General features: G+C 39.6%; 1 protein-coding gene across 1 annotated transcript in view; it reads right to left on the bottom strand.

Moving 5' to 3' along the window:
- LOC122808922 (thrombospondin type-1 domain-containing protein 4-like) overlaps positions 1 to 22465 on the bottom strand; it is a 2399573-nt gene that overhangs the window by 569849 nt on the left and 1807259 nt on the right. The window contains exon 9 of the mRNA XM_044080057.1: positions 10060 to 10229. Coding sequence (XP_043935992.1) covers positions 10060 to 10229 — 170 coding nt within the window. The remainder of the gene's footprint in view (positions 1 to 10059; positions 10230 to 22465) is intronic.

Below are 22465 nucleotides of genomic sequence, written 5' to 3' on the forward strand. Positions count from 1 at the left end.
ACCAAAGAAGACTGAATGCTATAATTAAATCAAAAGGTGCTTCAACAAAGTATTAGTTTAAGGGTGTGCACACTTATGCAACCAGCAAACTGTACATTTTTTTATTTTTTATATTTTTTACCCTAACAGATTTGTTTGTTTTTCTATTGAACTGTACAGGTTATAGGTCACATTAAAGGTGGGAAAAGTTTTGAAATGATTTATTGTGGTCTAATTTTTATATCAGAAAAACCTGGCATTTTAACAGGGGTTTGTACAGTTTTTATATCCACTGTATATTTTTTTGGAGCAAGATACAAAGAAATACAGAAATTACCAACAATGACAATAAAATACAGCAAACAAAGTGTAAAAGTAGGAAAAAGAATTCCAACAATAGTATTCAACAGTATAGGCTATACAGAGAAGAAAAGTGATAGAAAAATTATTTTAATTAGTAAAAGGGATTAAAAAGTGAAGCAATAAGGTAAGGGTATAAAGAAGACCTATGAATTTTAAAGATTAGTTAAGAAAGAGATACACTCAACTTCAAAGGCCTATCTGCTCAAGAGTAATGGTCACGTCATTTGAATAAAGCAGCAAACGAGATCTGGGGTACTTAGCATTGGTTCATTATGGGAACGGGAGAAGCTCAAGAGTTTTTGGTTGCCATGAGCTGTAGCAATGGCCGAATCGGATCCAAGGGATCAGATCAGAACCCATCATTTGAGGACAGAATGAAAACTGACAGCATCAGATGTTATTTTATGTTACGTGGGTTATATGGAATGAAAGAATAAATGAAATTAGCAACAATCTAAAGTAAAATCAGATGTCGGTTATGGAAAATAATGGGGGGGGGTCTAACGACTGTGTAAACAGTTTTCTATATCTATATATTTTATATATTTGTATTTATGTAAATATTTGCAAATATGTAAATATTTTGTAAATAAGAGCTATTTCTGTATATAAATTAAGGACCCCTACCATTTTCGATAGGTGCCATGGAATCTGTTACAACCAACTGAACTGCCACCAGCTCAAAGCAGGTAGGACCTCGGTTTAACATGTCATACGAAGAAAGACACACCTGGGAATAAGCACCCTCTAAAGATGCACTGCAGTGTCAGCAATTCAGTCATCTGCAGTGGGAATAGGTCCACAGTCTTGTGGTCACCCAGCACAAAAGGTTGAGTGTGCTACTTGTTGAACCACTGTTATTTTATTTGCATTTGGTAACTGGGACACTTTGGTAATTTTCTGTTCCCAACAGAAGCCAAAAGAGATGACGTCTACAGTGAACTAGTATGAACACAAATTATACAGTAATTAATACAAGTATATAATATTAGGTTAACACATTAAAGACACATGATGCAATCAGAACAGTAAAATACAGAAAGCAAGCTCGTAAACAATATGTACATGTAGGCAACATTAATAGTATACAGTATATATGAATATATAGGCAACAGCAAGAGTACATGAAAAAGTTGCTTTTTTAACAAAAACAATGTATTAAACATGACAGTATTCCTGACAGAGGAAACGCATGAAGAGGGGTACTTACGAAAAGATGGGGAAGAAGGGATAGCAGAGGGTTTACAGATGTCAAATTTGGCAAACGGTAAGAGTAGCAAAACTGGTGAGCTAAGTAGAAGTATATATTTTATTGAAATGATGCATGCCTTCATGTTGTGGCAGTGGAAGGATAATTACGGTAGAACTCTTCTGTTTAGGATGGATTCCTGGAATATGCATCCCATCTATTTTTAAGGCAGTGCTTAGTTTATTGAGATCATTACATCTGGCTCATTCCTGTTTTCATTACAGAAACTGTTAAATATTTTAGCTACATAAACTGAGTACAGAGAAGCACTGTGGTGGCACTATGTTTTTGTGTATGAATTAAAGTTGTGTGCTAATTACTGAATTGTAGTTTTCTTTTTGATATATATGAGACAGAATCCAGTAATGGACTTTGATAGAGGAAAGTCTAGCCTATGCCAAGACTGAAACCTTTACATTTTCCAGCCAATCTGAGAGTGACTCAGGATCACAAGGACAGACCTTCCTGCTAATCATCACTCTCTCTCTCTCTCTCTCTGGCTACCCTCTATGAATACCAACCTGTTTGAGAGGATGCTGGACTGTTGTTTCTTATGCCTCCTCCAAAAGTTGGCAGATATGAATTGCTGAAACTTATGATAGTTGTTCTTACTGTCTCTGCCTCACCTTGGTAGTACAAGTGGTAGCATTAAAAGTCCTCACCTGTCACATAACTACAGAAATTCCAGCATTTAAACTTCTTAGGCCTAAACATAGAAACTTCCCAGTAATATATGACAGAATCAAGATCTAAACTGCAAGAGTGGTGGACCCAGGGGAGTCTTCTCATCCTGATGTGAGATGTAATGATGTATGCTGGTAGGAAGAACATCTTTTCTTACAGTGTGGAAGCTCTAACTTGGGATATCATAAGAATAAGTCACAAGACACCAACCTCAGAGAGCATTCAAAGTCAAACCACTGGTTACTACAATTATGGCACCCTTTTTTTTTTTTCAGGTGCAATCTTCTAAAACAGGTTATTTTTACATTACATAGCCCAACCTTAGATTCTGGTTCTGAAGAAAAAACATGAAAGGAAGAATAGTAGGCACCCCTGCCAGCATCCTTAAGTTGTCACTCTATGCGTTTATGCTGTCAATATAGACCTAAGTTAGAGCAAGTAGTCCTATGAGAGTTGTGAGGAAAATTTAAGTTTCATGAATGGGTCTGTGATGAAGAGATTGACGTATATCCCTAAATGCTATGCAGAAGAAAGTACAACAAATGTAAAACAAATAAACTAAAATCAATAAAGCATGTAGAATGTAATTTACTGCCACTTCCTTGATTAAAGTACTGGAAAGCACTACTGTAACTACTTACTGAAAACAAAGCATGGCTAAACAATAACCCACAAACTACACTAGCAATTTACTCAGGTATTTCATGACACTCTTAAGTTCAACTCAGATGACAGACTCTTTATTTATTCTCTAACTGCCTTCATACATTAGGGATAGTGCTGATTTTTGAATAAGTTATCTCACTTTGAATGGTCTAGTGATATGTTTTTGTTAGTGTAGATGTATGTAGTCTCTATACAAATATTCAACATAAATTTGGTTTAGAGGCAGTTAAATATTTTGTGGGGGATACCCCTGGATCTAATTATGTTTTGGAATTATCAGATTTTTGTTTAACCAATAATTTTTTATGTTTAATAAACAAGTTTATAAGCAAATTCAAGGCACGGCCATGGGGGCATCGTTTGCCCCCTTGTATGTTAATTTGGTAATGGGTTTATATGAACTAGAATATCTTTATCATAGTGATTTTTTAAAAAAAATAATTTGTAGTTAGATACCAGTTTATTGATGATCTTATTTTTGTTTGTAAGGGAGGATTTTATGAGGCAGATTTATTTTTTGGTTGGTTACAGTATGGGAGGTTTGGGTTTTCTTTTGATGGTCTACAGGTGAGTAAACAGATTTCATTCTTGGATGTCAATTTGCTTTTGAGTAATGATGGTTTATTACAGAAATCTGTCCATAAAAAGTTTGATGATGGTGGCAAATATTTAGATGGTAGAAGTTGCCACCCTCCTCATATTACTGCCTCTCTCCCATATGGGGAATGTGTCAGATTGAGAAGACTATGTAACAATGATCATGACTTTAATATAAAAGTTAAGAGAATGTGTTTAATATTTGAATCTGGGGGCTATAATACAGATTTGATACAACTGGCAGTGGACAAGGTGATTTCTAATTCCTGTGTTGGGCCCCTAGAACAAAGTTGTCTTAATATGTTGGATGTTTCTAATAATGTGACAGAGGAAGGTATGAGAAAAATATATTTTGTTACTACATATGCTGTTTTTAGTTCAATTTTGATTAATGTATTTAAATATTACTGGGGCTATTTATTCAAATTCAGGGATTTAGTAAAATTATTTTCACCATGTTTGGGTATATCATACAAGAGGGGTAGAAATTTGAGGGATAACCTAATACATAGCCATTTTCAACTACCTGCTTTAACTCCTGTACTCCGTTTGTACCCCCCTTCTTTGAGGGTTAATTTTCCTTGTGGTCGCTGTTGTGTAAGTGTTTATGCATCAGGACTTTATCTTCCATTAATGGTCACCCTTTTTGTCCTTTAGAAATATTTAATTGTGATACTGAGGGTATAATTTATGCCCTACAGTGTCCATGTGGCCTTAGTTTATATAGGTGAAAGCAAAAGGAAATTTAAAACTATACTACAGGTGGATTCAAAGGACAATCATAAGGCCTTTTTCAGCTATGTTAGGAACCTGGGTGGAAACTCCCAGATATGCTCAGAATTAGTCCAAAATGATACAAAAATCACTGAACCCACAGACATTGCCAACATACTGGCAGACAGGTTCAGTGCAAACTTCACCCCCCTCACCCCCCCTAAAGGAGAGATAACTATCCCAGCCGAGTGTAGCCTCCCGGACATCTCAAATGCGCAGGTGAAAGCTGCTCTCTCTAAAGCTAAAAACACAGCATCAATGGGACCGGATGGTGTCCCCGGCTGTGTGCTACACGAGCTAAATGAGGAATTAACCCCGCACATAAGGCAGCTGTTTAATCGCAGCCTTACCACAGGATACGTGCCCAAGGAGTGGTGTACGGCAACTGTGGTCCCACTCCACAAAGGCAGCGCCTCTACGGACTCTGGTAATTACCGCCCCATAAGCTTAATAAGTCTAGTCTGCAAAGCTATGGAGAGGATCATAATGGAGCTCATAAACAAAGATATAGGGGACTTGCAGACATTGGACCCGACCCAGTTTGGCTTTGTCAAGGGAAGATCATGCCTTTTGAACTTGGTCGACTTCTTCGAAACAGTCACCAAGGCCATTGATGAGGGAAAGGCAGTCCATACAGCCTACCTTGACCTTGCAAAGGCTTTCGACACAATACCCCACTCGGGTATTGTAGAAAAACTTACCAGCTTAAATGTAAACCCATATGTCACAAGATGGGTTGCAAACTGGCTTAAGGACAGAACCCACAGGGTTAGAGTTGCTGGCGCTGTGTCAGACTCCAAGCCGGTCACAAGTGGTGTCCCACAGGGCTCGGTCCTTGGCCCCCTATTGTTTGGCATCTACTTCTCAGAAGTACAGGCCAGCATGGGAGGACTTTGGCTGACAAAGTTTGCAGACGACTGCAAACTGGGTGCCATAGTGGAAAGTGCATCGGACACGGATATCCTTCAGAAGGGACTCACGGAAACAGATAGCTGGTGCCAGAGCCATGGCCTGAAGTTAAATGCCAAAAAATGTATAGTCATAACCTTCGGGAAAAACAAGGTAACCCCAAGCTACCATATAGGTGGCAATCCACTAAGCACAGAAGAGGTTATCAGGGACCTGGGGACCCAGGTTGACAGTGGCCTTTCTTTTGACACTCACATTGCTAAAGTGGTTAGAAAGACCTTCTACATTGCCCACCTGATCATGAAGGGATTTACATCCAGTTCTAGTGAGGTCATTGTTCCCCTGTACTCTTCACTTATCAGACCAATGATCGAGTACAATGCCCCATTCGGGATGTATCTCACCCGACATCTGCAGCAATTGGAGAGACCCCAAAAGTTCCTCACCAAAAGGATAAAGGGACTCCAAAATCTGTCATATGCTGCCAGATTGAAGAAACTCCAGCTCTACTCAGTCGCATACCGTCTGCTCAGAGGTGACATGTGCCTGACATACAAGGCCATGTCCAACCCGGAATTAATGGACATGCTCCACCTCAAAAAATCCAAATCCACCAAAACCACTAGAGCAAGCGACTTAAACCTTAGCACGGATATAAATAGGACGTGCTGGAGGGATAGATTTATCACTCAGAGACTCCCTATGCTGTGGAATAAAATCCCGGTCCATGTGAGGCAGAGCACCTCGCTGACTCTGTTCAAGAGAAATCTAGACCTGTGGATGGGAGATCGTAGGTTTACCCCGGGAATCATCTCTGTGTCACTGCTGGACAGAGGCACAACAAACTAATGGGCACAGTATTTTTTCATATAAGGGGTGGCGTAAGCCACAAAAATTTGGGCTAGGCTTATAAATGCCTTAGGGCAGATAGCCTAGTATAAACCTATGAACCTATGAACCTATGAACATATAAAGAATGTTAAAAAAAACAGAAGGTGGAAAGCCCTGTGATACACCATTTTATTGAGTTTCATAATTCTAAACCTGATGGCTTAAATGCCACTATTTTAGAAAAAAGTTCCAGTCAGATTTTATTCTGAGAATGTGTATAAAAAGACTATTATATAAAAAAACTACTTTTACCTTGAAGTTTGGTACTTTAGCTCCCCTCAAGTCTTAATTTGGAATGTAACTGGAAGCTTTTTGATTTGATTTTAATGCCCTTGTTTCATTGGTTAATTATTATGTGTATTTAATAAAGTGTATTGTTTGCGATTTTATACTCCTTGAAGGCTTTGCCAAAGCGAGAGAGAGATTAAAGTTTGTTCTTTATTTTATTTGGTTCCCGCCTATTGTTTTTTGTATTTTCTTTTCTTTTTTTGGTTTGTAGTTGTCATATTTATTTATTTTAAAGTGCTGGATTAGTGGCTTGGACATCTGCTGGAGCTGATTGGAGGAGGACAGTAATGACAAGGCTCACCCCTCTTTGGGGGAGGCACATGTGACTGGGGCACGCTTTTATGGTGGAATCCCTGGTGCTGGCTGGGGATCATATGGGGCACCTGTCTACAAGGGGGAGGAGGCCAACTGATCAGCTCACATGCAGGAGTGACCATGCACTGCAAAGGACCACTGCATACCAGTCTCTTGAATACCAGTGAGTATGTGCAGAGGAGGCAGGGACTTAAAGTGAAAATCCTAACACTCATCTTGGATGACAGTACCACTCCCAGTTCACTCAACCCTTCACCGCAATGGAATGAATGAGCTAGAAGGTGTAATCCAGTTAAGGAGGATGAATGGCCCAATAAGAGTGCCTTGGAGATAAACCTGAGGGTCAAGAGGAGGACCACAACAAGATAAAAAAAAAATAAAAAAACATTCTTGGAAAGTTCAGACATGACACCACAATGGTATCCAAACAGTGTACATATGCAGTAGTAAAGGGCCATGCTCTTGGTAAGAACTAGAGCCTACATTCAATTAGTCTTTTGGGGTCTTCTTCAAATTGCAAGTAACAGTCATGATAACAGATTTCAGGATGACCGCCTCAAACAGCTACAAAAAGAAAGCTTCACAAGTATACAGGGATAAAGCCCTGACTACAGCCTAGGTGACCCAGGCTTGATTAAGAGCTTAGCTTCCTGATGGAGGAACAGGGAGGATGGGTGTGTCTGTCTTGGGGAGGGGGGCCAGGAGCATGTCAGACATTTCTCTAGTTGAGCTTCATTGGAAGCTGGAGCTCAGAAAGATGAATCCAGGCTGGCAAGGCAGCAGGACAGAAAAGAAAGGACAGCCCTACTGGCCTTGATGGGGACACATGCTCAAAGTCACTCCCATTTTATTTTATTTTTTCTTTATTTTATTTATTTAACATTTGTTGACCGGGAAAGTCTGACTAGGTTCCACATATCCTGTTTTCAGCAGAGGCCCGGGGAGAAATGCTCCAGAAGCATGTCTTTAGAATGTGGGAAGAAACCAGAGTACCCGGAGGAAACCCACGCGAACGCAGGGAGAACATGCAAACTCCACACAGAAGGCACCCCAGCTGAGAATCGAACCACAGAACCTCTTGCTGTGAGGCGACAGCATTAACCGCTGCACCACTGTGCTGCCCAATTTTCATTCCAATTTAACGCTGACACCAGCATAACAAGGGTGAGGACTCAGGGCTATAGAAATCCCTACAAACTGCAGTGTGAAGCCTCCACACACTTGACCACATCTAAGTTTATACCTCATAACAACATGAGAACCTCCATATGGGACTTGAGGCACCCAATGTGAATGGTCTGTCCCACCAGGGAAACCTTCCAGCTTATCAGATGATTTATAAAAATCAATGTATACCAAGATTACATATTCTCCATTCTGAAGCCAATACGGCCTTCCTCTAAATTGACTGCAAATACAGATCAGCAATCGCAGGACAACATACATATCGGCTGTACTCACAAGATCCAAACATAGAGAAAGTTTTAAAACATGCGACGAACAGGTCTAAGGTGACTTCCTTACTTAGTTTAGCAGAAGCATACTGGTGTCAAGCAGGAATGGAAATCAAACCAGAAGTAGATAAAAAAAGTCAGGCAGCAAGTGAATGTGCCAAAAAACTAAAGAAAGAATATAAAGTGAAGGATGAGATGAGAAGACAAGAAATGTGGGAAATGCATAAATACAGCTGTAGAACAACCTCATGTGTATCAGGATCTAACACAGGAATGTTTAAGGAGAGGTGAATTGAAACCAAAAGACAAAAGGTCTTGGTGGCGCAAGACAGTGGACTACATGCACGTTGGTTTTCAAAGTCCATTGAATATGTCGGAGAAACAGACAAATGCAGTTTTGTAAAACAGAATTGGCCACAGATGCACATCATATTGCTGGGTGTGATACACTAATGGCAGAAGGCGTAATAATGTGGCAAGATTGCATTGCATTGGGGACTGTGCAAATATTATAATATTGAAGTAGCTGAGAAATATTGCAAACATGAATCACAAAGCATTACAGAAAATTATGAAGTTTGTATCTCATGGGATCACCCATTACCGACAGTTCAAAAAACAGATGTGAGAAAACCAAATATACTGGTCCAGGAACAGAAGGTAAAAGTAGCATTGACCACTGAAATTGCTACACCTAGTGATTACAGTGTCTTACATACAGACAGAGACAAAGTCACAGAATACCAGGATTTGCAGGCAGAAATGAGGGCAATGTGGAAGGATACCCAGACAGTTCTAATAGTAGTAGGAACAAGGGGTCACATAAAAAAGATTTTAAAGTCATATTTAGATATGTTACCGATAACATGTAACTCTGAATAAATTGCAGAATTTTGGGCACACTGCAGGTGCTGCGAAGAGCACTTTTGGCTAACATCAAATACTGAAACAAAACTAATTTAATGAACTTCAATCATACTTTCACTTAGGAAATGGGTCCATTCCTGTCATGGTATTAGAAACTTAAAAGTCTTGGAGAAATTAAAAAAGACTTGCTGCACCCAATGCACATTATCTGTCCCAGCATGGAAATCTTCCTGACTTGGGTTACACCAGAGGGACATTAGGGTTTGGGGAACTGAGAAGATAAAGATAGGGGTAGACCTCAATGGAAAAATGAAATCGGTGAAACAAACAAAAATTACAAAAAAAAACTTCAAATGCAGCCATGCCACACAAAGTACTGATGTCAGTAGTGCAAAGAAATGTTAGCATTAGGACATGCCTGGCTCTAGTTATCAAAGCAGTGGCTTATGACAGAAAGCTACCATACTCAGTTACTGAAGAATACTTTTCTTCATGACTAACCCATGACGTGATAGAAAGCAACCATAAATTTGATTCTAATGAATGCTTTTTCTCATGACTTGTCTATCATTGGCAAAAGGCTACTTATCTGTAAAATGTTTCAATTTGTGATGTCAAATTTCTAAGAATGTCTGTCTCATCCTGCCAGAAAAAGGGTTCCATAGATTTTTCTTCCTAAAAGCCACCAGCATATAATGGCATCCTTGCTCCTATGTGCATAATGCAATGCTACCTATGTGGGTCAGGAAAGATGGGCTTAGATCTCCCATTTCTTCTATAGATAGACCTCACTTACTAAGTCTGTGCACTTTGGAAACTCACTTGTTTTTTTATTCCAAAGGGGTAAAATTCTCCCGGGGATACTTAGTCTGTCAGTAACGAACCACTAGTGAAGTAAACCACTCCCAAAGTCATGTCAATGGCATGCAGAACAGAAAAAAGCACCATGTGATGATGATCTGGCTCTAAAAATGCTGAACTCTGCAGCCTGGTGTAACTGCTAGGCTGCACCTAACAACTTACGTAAACATCCATGGATTCAGAAGTTGGTCCCTCAGCTGTGAATGACTCCCCAACCTCCATACTGGTGGGTCGACTGTATTGGAATACTGTTCCTCCAGCCTTGTACTGTCCAGGTTGATCCACTGCCCAGTTTCCATTCACAACTGACTTTCCAGAGTGAGTTCTCAGTGCTAAAGAAACAGAAATTTATAAAATTATTACATTCTCTTCAGTAGCAAAATAATGATGCAGCACTCATCCACATGTTCTTGACAATGGCCATTAATCAAATGAAGTAGTCACCACCACTGAAGTCTCAATCTTTCAACCATGATGTAAATATTTCATATTAAACAACTTATCATGTATGTACTTATCAATGTGTAACTGTACATTTTTACAAATATTACACCACTTAAGAATATTTCAGAGTACAAAAATTAAGGATAAGGTAAAAAATGGATTGCACATGTCTTCACTGACTACTATTCATACTCTAGCTAAACATCTCCAACATCAGCCACAACAAAGGGTTCCTTACAGCCCCCCTAACCTCATGAATGAATGACAGTTTCACTTATCTAATGATTTTTATCGATTATTACAGAGATGGTCCCTCTGCACTCAGTACAAACAATATTGCACAATCAAGACAAAGCTGGTTTGATAGCTTGATGCCAAAAGTTCCCTCTTTCTAACAACACTCCACCAGTATATATCAAAAGCCTCACCTTTATTTTATTTAGCATGTATGTGTGCATGTACATTTGTTAACCAGGAAGTTCAAGCTGACTGTATCTTGTTTTCAACAGAGGTCAAGACAGAAAAGCTTATTAAAAAAAAACATAAAATAAAATAATAAAATGCAAATTATGCAAACAATACACACAGTCAGCTGCTTGAAAAGCAGCTTTAGTAAGATATACAAGACAAGGTAGTAAACTGTATCATATACACTTAATAATGAAATTACTAAACTTCATTTTGTGCAGTATATTTAGCAAAAACACAAAGACATTGGAAACAAGGCAAAGATGGTGGCAGGAAAAGGAAATAAGTGGTTGACAAGTGGGAGTTAAACAGTGAGAACAAGCAGGAGCAGTTTATACTAGTAGTACAGAAAGTACAGTGGGTAAGAACTTCAACAGTAAATGTCCTGTTGCAGTATTCCAAACTGTTATCTCGCCAAATAACGTGGACATCCGATCAGGGTACCAAAACCAAAACCCTTCATAGAGCCATACGTCCAACATATAACCTAAGCCCACAGACATAACAGCACATAAGCAGGCGTATCAGTCTAAATTCTCAGGCTATATCCAAGCCGGTAAGCCTGAAGAGACCTGAGAAACAATAACCTGGTCAGCTAAGATGGCACAGCCAGAAAGATAGTGCTTCCCCCTTTGTCCATAAGGGGAAAAGGAAGGCTGAATCAGAGAACAGTGATGGTAGGGAGAGAAAAATAATCATTGTTGCAGAATCCCAAGACTGTTGGGTGATCACCAAAGCTTAAGAGGTATGATGGGTGGATGGAACAGAGATAGGAGGAATGTCTGGGAATCCAGAAAGGACTGACTTGTGAAGGCAGCTCTGGACTTAAGCAAGGGATCCACTCTGTAAAGTCTGGCCAAAGTATGCACAGAAGACCAGGTAGCTGATTCTAAAATTGTTCTAGAGTCCTCCCATTGTAAAAGGCTCCAGTCATGCCACTGTTCTGGTAGACTAAGCCTTTAGTGGAAAGGGTAAGGATTTGCAAAGTAGAATGTAGCAAAAGGAAATAGATTTAGAAATACAGTTTGCAATATTCTGATTTGAAACTGGGTTTCCTACCTTGGAATCTTGGAAAGAAACAAACAATTGGTCAGATTTGAAAATACCCTTAGTCTTATCCGGGCAGAATCTGAGCTGTTTATATACATCCAGAGAATGAAAAATCCTTTCTCCCTTATTTTGTGGATTTGGGAAGAAAGTGGGAAGATTTATGGCCTGATTAAGAGATAATTCATGTACTACTTTAGGAATGAATAGGACCTGGCCCTTGAAAACACTCTCTCCTTAAGAAAAATAATGAAGGGAGGGGTTGCCATAAAGGCCTGTAGTTCAGACACCTGTCTGGCATAAATGAGAGCTACCAGGATAGTTTTCCAAGTTCAGAAGTTTAGAAAGACAGATGCTGCTGGTTCATAAGGAGAGAGGGTGGGATTTCACAGCAACAAATTTGAGGTCCCAAGCTGGAGGGACAGCTCTCCTTGATGGTTTCAGGTGGAGTACCCCTTTTAAGAACTGTTTTAACTCTAATCTAGCTAGAAGAGGAAGATCCAGAGGTAGGCACGCAGATGCATCTGAAATGCCTTAATAGATGAGTATGCTAGGCTAGACTGCAACAGCTCACACAATAAAAGATGACCACTGGGGTATTAGTCTATAGTGGTTCCTGATTCTTTGCCTGACACTATATAGTTAATCCTTTCCATTTTGCTATTCAAGATTCTCTAGTAGCAGGCTTTCTTGCCTCCTAGAAAACCTTATGCACAGCCTCAGAAAGTTAGTTTCTAAAACAGATCAGAATCCTATCATCTATATTGTCAAGCCAGAGAATAACAGGTTAGGATTAAATAGTGAGGCCTTCTGTCATGTGAGCAAGTTCACTCTGGAGGGAAGCTTGTGGTGATGGCCCTTGGCTAGGTGGAAGAGAAGGAGGAATTAATGTTGATTTGGACAACAGGGCATCACCAGCAGAATATTTGGGTACTCTCTTTAGATCTTTAATAATACCTTGGGAAGAAGAGCAAGTGGAGGAAAGGCATACAGGATCCTCCCTTTCCAAAGGAAGGACATGTCATCCATTTTCCATACTTAGGTGCAAAAGAGTGGAAGTTGTTTGTTGTCAATAGTGGCAAAAAGATCTAACTGTGGCACCCCTCATTTGTGGACTATATCTAAGATCTCCATGTTCAGCATCCACTCATGGGGACCTTCCCTTGATCTTCTTAGAAAGTTTGCCAGGACATTTTTCTGTGAGAAAATGTAAATCGCTTGGAGGAACCGGTTTACTTTTTTGGCCTGCTCCCTTACAAAAACAGCCAGCCTGCACATCTGGTAGGATCTGGTGTCCTCCTGCTTGTTTATGCACCACATGACTGTTGTGTTGTCTGTGAACACACTTAGTGGACATGGTTTCAAAGAATGGGAGAAAATCTGCAGGGCCTATACAGGGCCTATATATGTGCCCTCATCTTCCTCAGACTGATGTGCTCTAGTCTTAGATTTGTAGGCCATTGTCCCAAAACTTTCAGGTTGCCTGTCCATGCTCCACATGCATCGTCTGATGCAGCTGTGTGCAGCTCCTGTTGTGGTGTTGGCAATTTGAAGGGGAAGATCCAAGTATAACTTTAACTGTGATTTCTACCACAGTATTTCCTTCTTTAGGCAAGGCAGGAGAGGAACATATGTCCAAAGGATGAGAATGCTGAGACCAGGTGGATTTCATGCATCACTGGATATTCCTCATATGGAGTCTGGCAAAGAGGACCATGGGCTGGTTGCTGTCATGAATCCCAGTGCTCTGAGGATCTTTCTTGCAGTACAAGATTGAAGAGGAAGAAAACAGACAGGAAGTAACAAGAAAGGCTTTCCACTTTGTCTGACTGCAGGAAGGCCTGCATAAGTATGGTGTCTAGTCTTCACCCCAAGAAAACTAGGTATTGGGTTGGTTTCATTTTTTACTTTTTTAGATTGGCTGTGACACTTAGGGTCTGAAGTAGGGACACATACCCGTTGAGGGGTGTGTGTATTGATAGATCATCCAAATAAGGGAATATCTGGGTTCCCTGAGTCCTACCGTAAGTTATAACTGGAGTGAGGCACTTTGTGAAGACTGTGGGTGCTGTAAAGAGTACAAAAGGCAAGGCAAAGAACTGAAAAGTTTGATGAATCAGTAGAAAACCTCAGAAATCTTCTGTAGGTAGGATGAATAGGAACATGGAAATGGGCATTTGTGAGGTCTAAAGATACAAGAAAGGCTTTAGGAAGGATAAATGGAAGCAGAGTGTGCAGGGACATATTAAAAGATGCAACAAGCAGAAAGGTGCTGAGGGTGGAGAGACCCAGATTTGGTCTACTGTCTCCTCTTTTTCTTGGGATGAGAAATAGTCTTATTGTGGTGGCATTAGTTTTATAGTGCCTTGTTCTAACAAGGTTTGAATGATGGGACAGAGCAAATGAAACTGATTTTGTGGAGGTGAAGGAATGCCAATAATTGGATGAACTTCTTTCAAAGTCATTCTGTACCCATTTTGGATGACTGAAAGCATCCATTTTTCTGAAATTAAGAGCAGACATTTTTTTAGGGATGAGGTGAGCCTTTTGGAAAGGGGAAGCGATGGACCAAGGGGTGGGAAGGGGAGCAGAAGTAGTCAGATGGACTTGTCTGGGTAAAGAGGCTTCGAAGATCTTGAGTTCCTGTCAGGTCTGTTCAGGAATCTTTTCCTAGGTAATTTAAAGGCCTTGTGAGAATGCATAGATTCCCTGTGAATGAAGTTATTTGGTTTTGCAGGGTAATTCCTTAGATATATTGTAAAGAGGTAATAAAACTCTGTCTACAGTCCTTCGTACTCTTACCTTATTCCTTCAATTGTCTGAAAAGGCTGGTAGCATCCAAAACAAACACCAGGTCCTTGTTTAAAGGGCAGTCTATGAGTTTAACCTTAAAATCATCTGGAAATGGATTTGTCTGGGTAAAGAGGCCTTAAAGACCTAGAGTCCCTGTAAGGTTTGTCCTATTATCTTTTCCTGGGTAATTTACTGACGTTATGAGAAGGCCTGGATTCCCTGTGAATGAAGGACGTTGGTTTTGCAGGGTGATTCTTTTGGTATCTTGGCACAGAAGTAATGAAAATCTGTTTACAGTTCTTCATAATCTTACCTTGTTCCTGCAATGTTTAAAAAGGCCAAACACCACATCCTTGTTTAAATGAGAGTTTATGAGTTTAGCCTTAAAATCATCTAGAAATGTCTGCAAATGCAACCAGGAATACCTCCTGATCACAGAACCTGTAATGCTGTGCCTACTTGGGAAGCCTGAGTCACCAAGATAAAGTCTGAAGTTTAACAGTAAGTTCCTCAAGGAAGGACACATTTTTATTTAAATTGCTGAGAATAGACAATAAACATTTAGCCAACTGACACTGGTAATGCAGAGCTCTAAAGGATACGTTGGAGGAAGTATAAACCTCTATTGTCTTTATCCGAAGGAAGAGTATTGACAGCAGGCAGTAACTTAGAGGGCTTGTCTGTGGGCATGGAAAAAACAGAGGGGTCTGCCATAGGGCTTTTGTACAAAACCTTCAAGTCCTGCGGTACCCTGTAAACCATGTCAGGCCTTTTAGGGGCTGGTGCATTGGAAGTGAATGCAAAGGCATCTAGGAAAGCCTCTAAAACAGGGAGTACAGGACTAGGAGCTGGGGTGCCTACTTCCTAGGGGTTATAGTACCTCTGCTGAACTTCAGAAATCTGTTCAGATTCCCATTTAGAACATTTCATCATATTAACAATAGTTTCTCCAAAAGAAGCTTCTTCCACAGGGAGTCAGGAGAAAAGGAATCTTCATCATTCAAGGCCAATTGATCTGGCAAATGGATCAGATGAATATGCTAATTAGTGTTCATCTCAGTCTGTCTCTTCTGAGGAGTAGAAGAACAGCCAGAAGTACAGGCAGGCCCTATAAAGGATGGTGGCCTGAGTGCCATTATGGCATTAAAATATCCACTCTTTTTCTCAGGATGTCTGGGTGGAAGGAACATTTTAGTTTTTTGTTTCTTTTTTTCTTTTAATGTGCAACATCAACATCCATTTTGATTAAGAGCAGAGGCCCCAACTGCTGACAGATCTTGATGAGCAATCTGGAAATTTCCTCCCTAACAAGGATCTGTTAGAAATGACTAAACGTGGTTCCCCCTTCTCATTGTTATTGGTATCGTCAGTTCAGTTTGGAATTGCGAACTTCAGATACCACACTGGCCTCCAAAAGGGTCACAATAGTGGGAATCCAAACAGGTGTCTAGCATACCATGGGCTAAGAGACCTCTGCAGGTATGTCTGAGTCTGACTGCACTGTCATGATGTCAAGCCTAGGCTTCTTAAACCTTTTCTTTTGAAAAGGCTAGATGTTAGAGGTAGACAGGTCTGGCATTTTTGCTTGGGTGAGGTACTTATGGCTTTGAGTTTCCAAGTAGGAATTAAGCAATGAAAATCAAATTCTTAAGGGCTTTGAAATAAAGGACGAGCAGACCATACATTATTTCCAGTTGAGCTCTGCAACTATACAGAATTGGCACTGGGAATGGTGATACTTGTAGGGAATCTGCCTACTGCAATTGCACTTTCCCTTCCTAGCCGACATCTAATAGGGCAACAAACAGCAATACAATTGGGAAAAATAGGAGGAAGGTTCCCCAAAAGAGGACTTATCTGAACCAATGAAGACCAATGGTACCAACAAGTACAAGTACAACAGACTGACGGGTGCGAGTACTGCATTTGGACTGATAACAAAACAGTCTGAAGATTTAGTGTCATACTTTCGCTTATGTAACTATGTTCATTGGCTTAAGTCATATGTTGGATGTATGGCTCTATGGCAGGTTTTGCGGTTGGTACGCTGGCTGGATGTCCAGTCTGGAATACTGCAAGAGTTTTCTAAGGCAGACATCTGCTAGTCTGGGACAACTTTCTCATAGTCTCTGGAAACACAGGAAGAGGAGAAAGTATTACAAACACATTTGATTACTTTTTTAGATGATCTGTGAAATGCAGTTACAGATTCAGTTACAATAAAAGTGCTTTCAAATGACGCTGCAAAAGAGGAATGTGAGAGAACTTGCAGAAACACATATGGGAAGATTGTTCCATGACTCCAAGACAACAACCAAGAGCTAACAATTTGAAAAGCAATTTCTGGTCAAAGGGACAAAGAATACCACATACCACACAGAAAGGAACAAGCATAACTGGATAACTTATATTAGGAAAATAAAGTATAGTGCAGACTATTCATAGTTGTCACTTGTTTGTATAGATAATGAATTCAAGATAACAAATGAAGACAATGGGGTTACAGTGAACATCTTATAAAGTCAAAACACTGACTCACACAAGATAAACATTAATAATATGTAGACTGTATGCAGTGGCATATTACAACAGGGGCAGCTCAGGAGTCATTTGGGGGCTATGGCTATAGGTGGCCCATGGCCTGCCAAGAAAATGATTTTATTGTAAAATTTCTGTTATATTCAACACTGATAACTCATTTAGTTCGCTTTTGTGGTTAACATAATATGTTACTACTGAAGAACCAAGTCAAGTTTAAAAAATGCTAAATGGCAGACATCTTTAGTATTTACCCTTACATACACATGGTGCCTGCTATTTGCACATACTTAGCACAGGATGGTGAAGCTCTTCAGCTTGGGTACTTTATTTATTCTTTTTAGTAAAGAATAAATAAATGCCTTCAGTAACCCTATCTAAAGTGCTGTATCTTTCCTTTCAATGCCATCTCATGATTCATTGGGACAGCAATAAGAAGAAAGTCTACATATACTAAATAGTGATGAGCTGGTCTGAAATGCAACAGCAAGATGTGGTAATGTAACATTTTTTTTTAATATGTTAGCAGGCAACCACATGGGGAGGTTAGCTGTGCTGTGAATGAAAACAAGTAGTTCTCTTCAATTGCTCATTTTAAAGTCTGACATTGAGGGTTAGTGTACATTTGTGTGAAATAAATGAGAATATGTACCTTTTTTGTAAATATTCCAGCAAACAGCCAGATTTGGGGGGGGGGCTGTGCTTTGATCAAAAGCAACTTTCTTCTTCATTTTCTCAGTCTAAGGTTTGACATTAAAGGACAGTACATATTTGTGTGAAAAAACTGGAATATTTACTGTTTTTTTAAACATGCTAGCAGTTATCCAGACACAAGAGGCTATATGTGCTGTGGTTAAATGCAACTTACTCTCTTCATTTGCTCAGCTTAAAGACTGCCATTAAGGGTCAGTGTGCATTTGTATGAAATTAATTGGAATACTTTAATATGGATAAGTGTGTGTGTGTGTGGGGGGGGGGGGCAGCTGTGCTATGGATGAACATAACTTGCCCTCTTCGTTTACTCAGTTTAAAGTCTAACATTAAGGGCTAGGGATCATTTGTCTGAAAAAATAGAATATTTACTTTCTTTTTTATAATATGCTGGCAGGCAACAAGATGGGGGGAAGGATTAGCTGTGATGTCGATGACAGTAACTTGCCCTTGTGATATGAATGACCGTACCTTGCTCTCTTCATGTACTAGTTTAAAGTCTGGCACCAAGGGCTGGTGTGCATTTGTGTGAAGCAAACTGGAACATTTACTTTACTATTAATATACTGGCTAGTGGATAATAAGATGGGGATGGCTATGCTGTGGATGAAAGCAACTTGCTCTCTATATTTACTCAGTTTAAAGTCTGACATTAAGGATTTGTGTGTATATGTGAAACTGCTTGGGATACTTATAGGTTCATAGGTTCATACTAGGCTATCTGCCCTGGGGCAATTATAAGCCTAGCCCGATTTTGTTTGGCTTACGCCACCCCTTGATTTGAGTATACTATGCCCTTTTTACGGTTTAGTTTACTGTGCCTCTGCCTAATAGTGACATTCAGTGTCATTCAGTTTCATTTAAAACTTACTCGTTTTAATATGCTGGCAGGCAACCAGACGGGGGATAGGCTAACTATACTGTACTGTTGATGAAAGCAACTTATAGGTTTACAGGTGGTTTACAAGGCTATTGGCCCAAAAGCCATTTTAAGCCTAGCTAAGCTTACTCCAAATTTACCAGAGCATTGCTGACATGTAAAAATGCCCCAAGGAATTCTACAGCTACAATATAAACTTGTACTTGTCCTCTTCACTTGCTCAGTTTAAAGTCTGGCATTAAGGGCTGGTGTACATTTGTATGAAATACATTGGAATACTCTGTGGCCAATCTTTATGTGGAGCAAATCTGAAACTGTCCCTGATTTCACTGAATGCCACTATCTTTGTTTAATACATTTATTCTGCTACAGTTCTTTGTCTAGTTTACAGTCTCATTTTACAGGATGCTGGGTGTGGTTTGTTTGAATCCAAGTTAAAATTGTTTCTGAATTTGCAGAGTGTCCCTGACATTGCCCCATATTTTGATATCTGCTTCATAAATGTTTTAGTTTTCTGGCAAATCACTGACTGCAGTCACTAAATGGGGGGAGGGCTATCTATGGATGAAAGCAACTTACTCTCTTTTCATTCACTCAGCTTGCAGTCTGGCCTTGCATGATTAATGTGCACTGGTATGAAATAAGTTGGAATATTTATTCATTGGGTACTGCTTGTGTGAAACCATGATGAATGCTCTTGATTTTACAGAATGTAATGTCTGATGAAGTCTACGGACGAAAGCGGAGATTAAAATAAGTTGCGTTAATAATCCAGGTTTTAGTGCCACTTTTTGGTCTACCAGTCCGCCAACTGTTTTATTTTGGGTATGAGTGTTTCCATTTTAGTTATCCAGTTTATTGTTTATGTTAACCGTCAAGTATAGTTAAAGTTTTGTGTCAAATGAATCATTTAGTGAAAACAGTAAATAGGAAAGGAGAGCTGTGGTCAGATGGAGATCCAAATGATTCTCCATGTGATCAACAGCAGCACAGGAAGCACTTTAGAGCAATAAAGAATTAACCTACAGTGTAAAGAAAGGCAGACACACAGTGTGTGCATCAAGGTGCTGCCGGAGTGGACCTGAAATATAAAGCAAGATGCAGCATTTTAAAATGCCTGTGGAGATGAACACTTAACACTACACTTTTGGAAAAAAAGTGCGAGACACACAGCTAGATGTACTATTATTGGACTAATAATCTCTATTCTGATATGCCTAATTGGGGGGGGGGGGGGCTTTCTCCACTGCATGTAAAATGATCATGCTATTACAAAAAGCACACACACTTTTTATACAGGGTGCACTGTTTGGTTGAAGCCAAGTTAAAAATTGTTTATGAATTTGCAGAGTGTTCCTGACATTGCCTCATATTTTGGTATCTGCGTTATAATTGTTTTGGTTTTCTGACAAATCATTGATGACTGCAATCACTAAACTGGGGAGAGCTGTCTGTGGATGAAAGCAACTTACCCTCTTTTCATTCACTCGGCTTGCAGTCTGGCCTTGCATAACGAATGTGCATTGGTATGAAATAATTTGCAATATTTATTCATTGGATGCTGTTTGTGTGAAACCAAGATGAATGCTCCTGATTTTACAGAATGTCCCTGACTTTATCTCATATATTTTGGTCATGTACCTCATAAAATGTGCAGTCTTCTGGCAAATATTTGCAGACTGCGGTCATTAAATGGGATGGGGGTTACTGACTGTGAATGAACATAATTAACCATTTTACCATTTACTCAGCCTACAGTCTGGCTTTACATGACTAGTGTGCATTTGTATGCAGTAATCTTTGACTCATGTTTGTGTGAAATCAAGCGGAGTCTGTCCCTGATTTTACAGAATGTCTCTGACTTTGTCTCATTTTACAGTTCCTCATAAAACATGTGGTTTCCTGGCAAATCAATGAGGACTGCAGTCACAAAAAAAGACAAATCTGTGAGTTTCTCACTTAATCCGTCTACTCATTTTTAACATTTTTGCAATGGGGTCGGGGGTGTGACATCAACAGTGACCATCATCCAGATTCAATGTTTAAAGTCATATTCTTCAGAAAATGCTTGCCAATGTAAAAGAATGTTTTGTAGTAAATGTCTGTGTATTTATAAGCAATATTTAAAATCTGTCCCTGAGCATGGGCCTTTGCTCTCACTAGTTTTGGCATCCTGACCTCTTGCACTAAAAGGGCAAGACATACTATTTTTTTATCATGCCCATTGACTATAAAACAGTATCAGTAGCTGCATAGGCCATTAACAATGAAGACTCCTGGATACCAAAAGAGCACTTTCTTTCTCCCATGTACCTATCCAATCAATATATAAAGTGGCTACAACATCTGTGTGGGGTAGTGGTTACAGATGAAAGTAACTTACCTTCTTGTCATTTGCTCATTTAACTACTTAGCTTTGCAAGACTAATGCACATTTGTGTTAAATAATCTGGAATACATATAAGTTGGTTACTGTTTATATGAAACATAGTTGAAGTCACATAGCTTTCAACTGTCCCTGATTCTCCTTCACATTTTTAGTTTAATCCTCATTAAAAACTACATTTTCTGATAACACTAATTAACCCTATTTGAGGTTCAGACTTCATGTTCTACAGAAAATGCACATCAAAGCAAAACACTTTAATAACTTTGTGATGCCCGTGCACTTGCCCAGTAATCAAGGAGCCTCAATCCTCACCACTAACACCAGTGAGGGGGGGGGTCCACGTTGGGAAGGATAACAAGTACACACACAGTAAAGTACAATTTTTCTTAAGAGCACACACAGATCACAGTCAGTCTGGGGCTGGTGTCTCCCTTTCTCTCCAGATCCTCAGTAAGACTCCCACTGGCACAGCTATAGGGTACAGGTCTCAGCCTAGTGGTCAAGCTAAAACCTCCAGCGCCCTATCTGTCCAACCAGTGCTTCGTGTCCCTGCCCAAGTAGCTGACAAACACACACTGAGATATGAGTTTTATGCAAACACACATACACACACACTCCTGGGGAAGGCTGGCACAGGTTCTCCAGCTATGCCCCCTTCTCTGCCAGGCTATACGGCAGAAATCACTGCCACCAACCACTAATATCAGCTACTAATAAGGCCCTTACCAAATGGTGTCCAATTATTACTGTGCAATATTATTATCCAAATAGTAAGTGTGACTGAGCAGCAAGACTATTTGAGTGGCTTGGCCAGCATCAATGTATACATGCAATTTACTCCACAGCTTAAATCATCTCTACGCAAAGCAACCACAGTTGAAAGGTTTAAAAATATTTAACAATAAGTAATAAAAAACACAAGACAATACTTCTTACTACACAGTGCTAATCAAGAGTTCGGAGATCATAGGAAAATGCTTAAAATAATACAGTAGAATAGTTCTGACATCAATACAGAAAACAGCTAGACTAAACTTACTATTTTCTATCTATATCTAACAGCAATCACAGTTCTAAAAATCTATAGAGCAAAAGCGGAGTACTAATGAGTTGTCAGCTTTAGACAAAATCCAAAATGCCCTCTCTCTGTCTCTGAGAAAGTCCTTTAAACTGATAATACATCCTGCTGACACATTTTAGATTACATCATTCTTAACAATTCTCTGGTTTCCTAGGCTAACAGAAACTCTACATTAACATTTCTTAGTAAGCTTCCAACTGATCAGGAAACCACAGTA

The sequence above is a fragment of the Protopterus annectens genome, chromosome 8.part0, assembly GCF_019279795.1.
Source record: "Protopterus annectens isolate FY-2018-M chromosome 8.part0, PAN1.0, whole genome shotgun sequence".
NCBI lineage: Eukaryota > Metazoa > Chordata > Ceratodontiformes > Protopteridae > Protopterus > Protopterus annectens.